General features: G+C 47.0%; 1 protein-coding gene across 1 annotated transcript; it reads left to right on the forward strand.

Moving 5' to 3' along the window:
- Positions 1-6,094: 6,094 nt before the first annotated feature.
- Positions 6,095-10,006, forward strand: LOC117562757. Its single transcript, XM_034240636.1, has 3 exons — positions 6,095-6,432; positions 6,687-6,787; positions 9,362-10,006. Exons 1-3 carry the CDS (start codon positions 6,095-6,097, stop codon positions 9,850-9,852), a joined length of 930 nt encoding a protein of 309 aa, XP_034096527.1. The 3' UTR covers positions 9,853-10,006.
- Positions 10,007-10,281: the final 275 nt, after the last annotated feature.

The raw sequence follows: 10,281 nt of genomic DNA on the forward strand, positions 1-10,281 counted from the left end.
AGTAACAGAGTCTAAAATGCGAGTATATACATAGATGGGGGGGGGGGAAGCTGTCCATTGAACGACAGGTTGAGATTTGTACCATTACCGGGGCCAGTTTTGCAATGCTCTCCCCCGAAGGTGCTCTTTAAGAGAGGTTTTGAAGGTAAGTATAGTTTTACTTTCCTTTACAGTTGTGGGAAGAGCGTTCCACCTTGATGTGGCATAATTGCGAAACGTGTATTCCCCCTTTTTTGTGCCAAATCTGGGTTTCACATGATTTGTGGAGCTCCCTCTGGTGTTATAATCATGGTATTCCTTGACCTTTGGGAATAATTTTGACATGTACATGGGTACCATAGAGGTGTAGTGGATCTTGTAGACCAGTCCCATTGCAAGTAGCTGTACTCTGTCATCTACTCTAAGCCATCCTAGGTTGTCAAAATGGGCAGAGGTGAGGTGGGTTCTAGATGAAAGGTCAAGCAGTAGTCTGACCAGTTTATTTTGCGATGTTTGAAGTTTTATTTGTAGCGCCTTGGAGGTGCTATGGTACCATGATGTGCAAGCATAGTCATAGTACCCTTGAATGAGTGCTCCTTCCAGAGTTTTCAGGGTGTTTACCAGAGAGGAGATCCGGTATAGGAATCTAGTTCTTTGATTGACTTTTTTTATTACATTGGATGCCATTTTGTCACAGGAGAGGTTTGCCTCAAGAATAGATCCTAGGTATGTAATTTCCTTCTTCCTTGTGACAATAATGTCGCCCACTGCAACTGAGAAGTCGTCGGATTTGCTGAGATTATGTTTCGAACCGAAGAGAATGGACTCTGTTTTACCCAGGTGTAATGATAATTTATTATCGGCGAGCCAGGTGCAGATTCTGCCGAGCTCGGAGCTGAGGGTTTTTTCAACCTGCAACCTGTTCCTGTCAGAGACCAGCAGGGCTGAGTCGTCCGCGAACAGGAACAAGTTGCAGTCACATGCTGATGACATGTCATTTACATAAATTAGGAACAGTAACGGACCTAATATGCTTCATTGTGGAACACCACAGCTCACTGGGAGGGGGGGGACAGAGTACCGTTTACCTCCACCATCTGTTCTCTCCCCTCCAGGTAGGATTGCATCCAGCTCACCGATAGTTTATCAAAACCAATTGCTTTTAGCTTGTCAATCAGAATGGGGTGATTGACAGTGTCGAAAGCCTTTTGTAGGTCCAGCATCACCATGCCGCAGAGTACTTGCCCTCGTCCACCTCTTGTTTGATGTGGTCGCTCAAATAAAGAAGGCATGTGTCAGTGGAGTGGGATGTTCTAAAGCCAGATTGAAATTCATAGATTAGTTTCTTTTCCGCGAGGTACTTTTCGACCTGTTCATATACTATTTTTTCCATGACTTTCGAGATGGAGGTAAGTATAGAAACAGGGCGGTAGTTGCCTGGGTCCAATTTGCTGCCCTTTTTGTGCAGGGGGGTTACTCTTGCAATTTTGAAGTCTTTGGGTACTTTTCCCTGTTTTATGGAGAGGTTAATTATGTGAGCTATGACTGGTGAGATGGCGGTTGCTGTGTCTCTGAGGAATTTGGAGGGGATATTGTCGTGGCCAGTGGCCTTGTTAGGTTGGAGGGCGCTCAGTTTAATGAGTACCTCTGCTGTTGTTACCCTTGCTAGACTGAAATCATCTTTGCGTACCCCTAGGTTTTTGTAGTAGGTCATGATGTGATCTACTCCAAAAAGCCCTGAGTGGGAGGGTAATTTATTTACAAGAGTTGTGGCTATGTTTGTGAACAAAATGTTCAAGTACTTGGCCACATCCAGTTTGTCTGTGATGAGCCTGTTAACTGTCTTTATGTTTAAGTTAGAAAATCTCGTTTTGAGTTTTTTACTGCAGCCAAGCTGGTTATTGAGTAATTTCCAAAGTTCACGGGGTTTATTTTTGTTTTCCTCAGTTTTGACATTGATGAAATTCTTTTTGGCAGTTTTGATCATGGAGCTTACGTCATTTCTTAGTCTGTTTCTTTCAATTTTTAGTTCAGTCACGTGGGCCTGGAGTTCACTGCTCGTGCTTTTGGAAAGCATTGACTGACTTTTATGAAACTCAGAGCATTTTTTGTCTCTGGTTTTCATGGCGGTCAGTATGCCGGAGTGCATCCACGGCTCAGCGCGATTTTTTACCCTGGTTGTTCTTAGGGGGGCCAAATCATTGAGTATTGCAGAGAATTTGTTTTTGAAACCAAGCAATGTTTCTTCAACTTGTGTACCACTGAGCTCATCTGACCAGTCCAGGCTCTCCAGTTCTAGGTTAAAGGCCTCGCTAGAGTAGTTTTTGAAGTCTCTAGATATGACTGTTTTGTGACAGCCGGCCCTTTGTTTTAGCTTTTTGCGGGTACAGAATATCATATAATGATCACTTAAACCGCATGCTATAACCCCTTTACTGGAGATCCTGGACTTGTCAGAGGTCAGAATGAGATCAATGGTAGTTTGTGTTGTTTCACATACCCGGGTGGGTTGGGTGATTAGCTGGCTGAAGCCGTGCAGATCACAAATCCTACTGAAGGACTTGAAGACGGACGTGTCTTTACGTTGCATATCCGTGTTCCAGTCTCCAATAATAATTGTCTCTACATCCCCCACATCAGCCAAACACCCATCTAATGTATCATAAAAGTCACTCTGTTCCGGTGGTCTATAGATTGTCCCGACTATTACAGATTTAGCATTGTCAAAAATAATTTCAACCCACACAGATTCAATATTTTCATGATGCAGGTCAGTACGGTTTTTGAAATTGGTGTATTTATGTATGTACATGCAGATACCACCTCCATTCACGTTCCTGTCCCTTCTCACTACAAGATAATCTTCAATTTCAATCTCTGAATCTGTAATGGAATTGTCCAACTTGGTCTCAGAAAAGCATAATATGCTTGCCTTACCGTTCATGAATAGCTGCCTGAGTTCAGCCAGTTTGTGTCTCAGGCTGTTAGTGTTCAGATGAAAAATATGTAGTCCATTTTTGTTGCTTAAATGCACAATGTCGTCAGCTTGCAGATATTTGTCTTTGTCCGTTACAGCAACCGGTTTGGAGAGGTGGGGTGGTGGTGGTGGTGGGGGGAGGGAGGCTCCGTTGTAGCTTTAGCCGTTGATATGCTAGCAGGGTGGCTAACAACATGGCGGATATTTGTTCCCTCGGATCTCGGTTCTCTTCCTCTCGTCACTGCCTCATGCGTGTCTGTCTGCCGAGGCGTCCCCGGGGGAATCTCGAAGTCTCCGTTTATTCCTTGGTCTCCGCTGTCTCCACTGTCTCTGTTGTCGTCGCGTAGTTGTTGTTGCAGCGGAAGAGATGCTAGTTCTGATGCTAATTGAGATGCTAGCTCCTCGAGCCTGCAGGACTGGCTTCTTGTCTGCACCGGGCCCGGATTCAGATGGATGTCTCCCGCTAACAATAAGACCAAGACGATCATACTTCTTCGGTCTAGTTTGCCTGACGGGGGTAAGTACTTTCGCGTCGGGTTTGCAGTTAATAATGCATGAATGCTTGCACTTCCAAAAGCGAGGTGTTTCCTTTCCCAGCCGTTGAGAAGGTAAAAGTCACTGTGGTTCATTTTATCCCCGCTTTCATTACTCTCCTTCTCTAAGTGATGTTGCCTCATTGATGAGTTGAGGTAGGAGTCCATAATCCATATTGTCAGGAGGATGAAATATGTAAAAAATCGTGAGGAATAACTGCCAAAGCGGGAGCTCTCGAAAATGCGACCACTCATAGTGAAACCGGACATGCCAGCAGCTGTGGAGCCAAAGCTAAGAAGCTGTAGTATTCTCTGGTGGCCTACTCCGCTGCCAAACCTTTCCATAAGAAGGGAGTTTTGGCATGGGGGCTGACACAGAAAAGGGCCAATTTTCTACTGAGGTCCTTGAACGCACCGCGGCACGCTCCCGTGGGGCCGCGGCTCTGTCCTAATGCCGTCCCTTTGAAACGGACATTATGGTGAAAAGTGGAAATGTGGAGAGAGATGACTCTTGCTCTGGGATAAATGCAATCGTTTTCACTGAATGCGTTTCTCACACACACATCACTCTCTCTTGAACCCGCAGTGTTTTGACAGCACTTCGGTTTATTCCACTCAAGTGCACGCGCCCACCTGCTGGCTCCTATACTGGAGTTTACAGAGGGGGCGGGGAGTGTGGGACAGTGTTATTTCCTCTGGGGATGAGGAAGAAGCAGCCACGCATACTTGCCAACCTTGAGGCCTCAGAAATCGGGAGAATTTCAAAACCACCGCAGGGGGGGGGGCTGTGCTAGTGGATCGCCGGAGCTGTATTAGATTAACATGCTTATTGTAGTTGTAAGTGCACTGCCTTGCGGCCTGAAGCACCATCCTTGATGGAGCATATGTGTGGGCTGGAAAGGAGTGAGCAGAGGTTAGAGTTGTCGTTTCTTGTTCTGTTTTCTGTGATATATCTTCCTCACCCTCTCAGACTTTCAGTTGCGCGCGCTACTAAAGAGACGTGCTACCATGGAAACAAAACAATGGTGTAGCTGTATTAAAGTCCGAGTGGAAACAGTCCTGAGTAAATCTGATTTAGTCAGAAATCGGGAGAAATGCGGGGAGAAATATGACCCCGGGAGGAAACCGGGAGAGGGCAATGAAATCAGGAGTCTCCCGCGAAAATCGGGAGGGTTGGGAAGTATGGCCACGCGACTACTCCTCACCCACCAAGGAGATCGATCCAAAGAGCCTTTCCGTAAACACGGGGGCTCCCGGTCCGGGAGATCAACACGGTCCTTTTGGAAAGTGCGGCGTGATCCCTCACCGGGATATCACACGGCAGACAACGGCGGCGGCCACGATCAAGCTACAAATAATCGCTCTGATCTGGTGAGGTGGGGGCATCTCCAGCAATGAGCGAGATGCCCAACATACCCGTGTTTATTTGCAGTCGCCTTGTCACGCGGTAGTGTGGCAGAGCTCTTTTCAGCTCCCTGCCCAGCCTGCTGCCCGCAGGGAGCAGCTACGCTCCGCCGCCATGGTCATCACCGGGCGGTGGACCTCCATGGACCGGACCCGGAAGTGCCCGACAACGGCAAATGGAGCCATCCGCCCCGCTGGAATGGCGAACGTGAATGGCACCGCCTCGGCCGTATCCTGGTCCCCCAAACACTCCTACGTTTACGTAAACTCAGTAGGTGAAAGCACGCACAGCATGTGTGAAATATAACTATACGTTGCCCACGCATGGGCTCAGAACAGTCTAGTAATACACACATGCACACAGAAGGATTCACACTTGTATTTCCGGATCCACACTTGTGATTTCAATGCACACACAAATGTGTTCCGTTTCATATGCATGTAAATAAAATCAAAATACAGAAAAAAGTTTTACATATGTGTTTTTGATCCTCACATATTTGTTTTCCGTTTAAAACCTCTGAACCTGCAAACACAAACCGCTTTCTGTGCACGGATCGCTGTGCATCTGTGTGTGGGTTTTTTGAGACTCCCCTGACGGTCAGCCGATTCGTACTTATAATATTTTCTATCTATAGCCAATCAGATGTCTCCTCAATTCTAAGGCAATCACATGAGCGCGCCCCCACGAGGGTAGATTTCTTGCGTTCATGACGTAGCGCTTCATTTATGCATTTTGCGCTGTCGGGAGCTGACAGGTCCATGGAGCCTGCCTGCAGGCGCTAATCTCAGGACACCTCCACTCTCAGTATATTGCCACTTTCCGAACAGGAAATGCACGCAAATGCAAGCCTTTATATTATTAAGGTACAGCGCCACTTTACGAACCAATAGCCGCGTTCACACTGAGTACTTTTCACCCATACTTTTCACGTTTAGTTCCAATAGTACCCCTGATGTCGCGTTCACACCAAAAAAATAACTAAGTGCCGGGAACTTTTCACCCCATTTTTAGCAGGTACTTTCCTGGGGAAAAAAAGTACCACAGTTCTGATTGGCTGGGCGATTGCAAACCACGCCCGTAAAAAAAAAAATGTTGCTCGCTATATTAGCCCAGCGCACCAACGGAGAGAGTAGTTTGTTGTGAAAAGCAGTTATGGCAAGCATCAATAAAGCATTGGAGCGGTGGAGTGATGAGGAGATGTCGGCGCTTCTGGCAATTTACTCCGAGGACACGACCCAGGAGCTGCTACTGAAGCCAGTATCCAACGCTAAAATGTTCGACCGTTGCTCGGCTAAATTACTCAAACTGGGAATCATCCACAGCGCCAGCGCATGCCGACTAAACATTAAGAAACTCCGGCAAGACTACAAAAAGATTAAAGACCATAATAATAAGAGTGGTAACGACCGGAAGACCAGTAAATGGGACGAGCGCTTGGATGATCTGCTCGGCATCGACTTTCGATTCGGGCACAATGGTGTGGGAGGCCGCTCTAACGGAGGATTCAGTGGCCAACGACGACGACCAAGACGAAGGTAAAATAAACTACATGCACTGGGGTTTTAATCTGCACAATAATGATCTCAGATATACTTTTATTTGCTCAGTAGATCGAGCTAGCCATTTGCTGAACTGGCTAACACTGTTAGCATGCCGGCCCCGAGCTGGCTAATAACATCTAGCTAGCTAGATATTCTCGGCCGCTATGAAAACGTTTTGACTTGTGAATAAGTGTGCAGTGTTTCTGTAATTTGCTTCACTAACTCATGGCACTAATCGTGTGTTTCAGGCGAGGCTGGACAACTATCGGGCTTGGAAACAAGCGTGCTTCCGCTCGAGATTGCAACAGCAGCCGTTGCTCGTCCCCCTATCCACAAACCAAACGCAAAGGTACACACACTGTAACTTGGTCTTGAAAGAACGTTGCGCATCGAACTGATGTTCACAATCACGTTTATTTCCTTCTTGGTACAATTATGAAACAGTGTGAAACAAAATTAACAAAATTAAACAAAGTTCAAGCATACATTAAGCACACACACACACACACACACACACACACACACACACACACACACACACACACACACACACACACACACACACACACAGTGTGTATATTACATTGCATTTAGCTGAGGCTTTTATCCAAAGCGACTTACAATAAGTGCATTCGACCAGGAAGACACAAACCTGAAGAAAACAGAATCATATAAGTACATCAGGTTTCATAGAGCCAAAACATTTCAAGTGCTACTCAACTGGCTTTAGATAAGCCAGTCCTTTGTTAGTATATAAGTGCTCTGTGTATATATATAAATATATATGTATTAGGGCTGTCAAGTTAACGCGTTAATAACGCGTTAACGCAAAACAAAATTAACGCCACTAATTATTTTAACGCGATTAATGCATGTGCATTTTTTGTCCTCGGCCGCCCCGTAGTTTCAGAACGCATCGAGTTTAAAATACCATCTACAAGCTGATGCTGATCCTGCCGTCTGCTTGCGGCAGACCACACTTCCACGCTCACCGGCAGGCACCGACTGGCCATCGGGAGGACCGGGAGGGTGTGTGTGGCACGAGTGAGAACGCGCACACCTTACGTGTTGTTGTTGTTGTTAGCATCTGGTGCTAGCTAGCTGCGCTAACGGATATGAAAACAGAGGAGCGACATTTCACCGACAACTGCGCCGAGCACTTGACTTTATGCAGGAAGCCAGACAGTGGGACATTGTATGAAAAGTCAGCACACTCCACACGGATAGTGCGAGCAACATGATTGCAGCGTCCAGGCAGCTCCTGTTCGAGCATAGGCCTTGAGTTGCACATAGCTCCAACGATCCATCACACACACACACACACACACACACACACACACACACACACACACACACACACACACACACACACACACACACACACACACACACACACACACACACACTTTGTGTTTTATTATTGTATGAGAGAGGTTCCAGGTTGAATTGAGGCGAATATTTGTAATGTTCAGAGGTTGTTGTGTTTAATAGTCATTAGAATATTTGTCATTGATAAAATGATAATAAACAAACATTTGCATAAAGCATATTTGTCCACTCATATGTTGATAAGAGTATTAAAAACTTGAAAAATACTCCTCTAAGGTACATTAAGAACAGATAAAAAATGTGCGATTAATTTGCGATTAATCGCGATTAACTATTTTAATCGACTGACAGCCCTAATATCAAACGATTACAATGTTTAATCAGATTAATCACAGCTTAAAAATTAATTAATCATGATTAATCACCATTCGAACTATGTCCAAAATATGCCATTTCTTTATGTATATTGTTGTGGGAATGGAAAGATAAATGAAAGAAGGCGGATACATCCATTTAACATACAGTATCTATGTTTATTATAACATTTTTCTGCGTGTCAAAATGAAAGACAACCCACACACCTATCAATCATCAAACCGTGGGGTCTTAATTCATTACGTGTTGATTTCTATCAACGGGGGAGTAGCCTACTTCAGGAAAGTCGACAGGGGGGGGGGCTAGTGGAGTACTTCCTGACCACAGAGTGTGAACGTTGTGATCAGCTGTTTTAGCGCAGTTCTCCAGTGAAGAGGGGGAGTCTCCCTCCGCAGCCGGTTGGCGTAGTTTTGGCACAATTCCGTTGTACAGACCGACGTTAACAGCAGCCCTGTCTGTGCACACGGAGACCGACTCTGTCGTCCGGTGATCTAACCGCCTTCTGGAAGCTTCACAAGTACGTCGGTACGCAAATGCGCTTTGTGACACAAGTGACGGTACGCATTTCAGATTACGTACATAACCTGCGTACCAGCTATGTGCACCCCTGTACTACAGCAAAAGTATTCTCCGTCAGGACTTCCTGCAACAACACCACGCCGTTATCTTGATTATGATTGGCCAGAAGACATTATCAAAGATGTTCTATTGAGAAGACGATCACTACGTGACACAAGTTTTCAAAACCGTTTCTGGTCTTCTGTATTTCCAGACAAGTGGCTACTGAAATCAATCTTACTAACTGCTGTCTGTGCAATTTACTCCGCGTGAGTTGGCGGACTTTATTTTGCTTACTTTAACATCATTTTTCATGGTGGGGCTAAGCCATTTATTGGTATGAGTGTAGCCTACCCCAGCCATACCCTGGCGCTGCCACTGGTGGGATTTATGGGGCGGGCCATTCTGCACATGCATTAAATGCGTTAAATATTTTAACGTAATTAATTCAAAAAATTAATTACCGCCGTTAACGCGATAATTTTGACAGCATTAATATATATATATTTTATGCTATTTGATCCTATATTATCTTCTACTATACACCTGCATTGTGTACACTGTACCCTGTCCAATGTTGACTAGTAAACACATTCCTATTATGTTGTAAAACTACATGGCGACTAAACAGATCTTGTATCTTGCTTATTTTTCCTCTTAGGAAAGCGGGCACGGGACGAGAATTTTTTGGACACCGTCGAGGCGATGGAGACCTGGCGTGCGGTGGTCAAAGACACTATGCACGTGGAGCAGATGGCCCAGTTAAGCAAGGCCCATGAAATGGAGGACAAGACGCTCATGATGATGGAGCGCCATGCGGAAGTGTTGACGCGGCAGGTGGAGCACCAGCAGCGCCAGGATGAAGTGTCGGCGCGGCACCAGGAGCACCAGGATGAAGTGTCGGCGCGGCGCCAGAAGCGCCAGGAGCGCCAGGATGAAGTGTCGGCGCGGCGCCAGGAGCACCAGGATGAAATGTCGGCGCGGCGCCAGGACCGCCAGGATGAAGTGTCGGCGCGGCGCCAGGAGCGCCAGGATGAAGTGTCGGCGCAGCGCCAGGAGCACCAGGATGCAACACGTCCTTTGCCGGGTTTCCTGCCAACACCATCCTGTTGGGGGTCCCGCCGACACCAGCCCTTGCTCCGTCGGGGGTAGCGCTGACACCAGTCCATGTTCCGTCCAGGGTCCCGTCTACGCCTGACCCACCAGAGGTTCCACCAGCTCCTGCTCTCGATCCCAGTGCTCTGACGATCCAGCTGACAATGGAGGGGTCCCATCGCGGCCTATGCCGTCTTCCTGCCCGTCCTCCGGAGCTGTCCCGGCGCTGCCTTCCTGCCCGTCCTTGTGTCCGGCCCCCTGAGTTCTCCAGCCACGGCCTTCGCCCTTGAGCCCGGCCCCCTGACTCTTCCAGCCACTGCCTTCGCCCTCATGCCCGACCCCCTGAGTTCGCCCGCTGTGGCCTTCGCCCCTTTTTTAACTCTGCCTGAGGGGGGGGGGGGGGGGGGTAATGTCACGATCTGTCTGTGTTGTGTTTTGTCTTGTCTAGATCTGTCTTTGGCTTCCTGTCTGTGTGTTCCCTCCTAC

Source organism: Gymnodraco acuticeps, unplaced genomic scaffold (assembly GCF_902827175.1).
Source record: "Gymnodraco acuticeps unplaced genomic scaffold, fGymAcu1.1, whole genome shotgun sequence".
In the NCBI taxonomy this organism is placed as follows: domain Eukaryota; kingdom Metazoa; phylum Chordata; class Actinopteri; order Perciformes; family Bathydraconidae; genus Gymnodraco; species Gymnodraco acuticeps.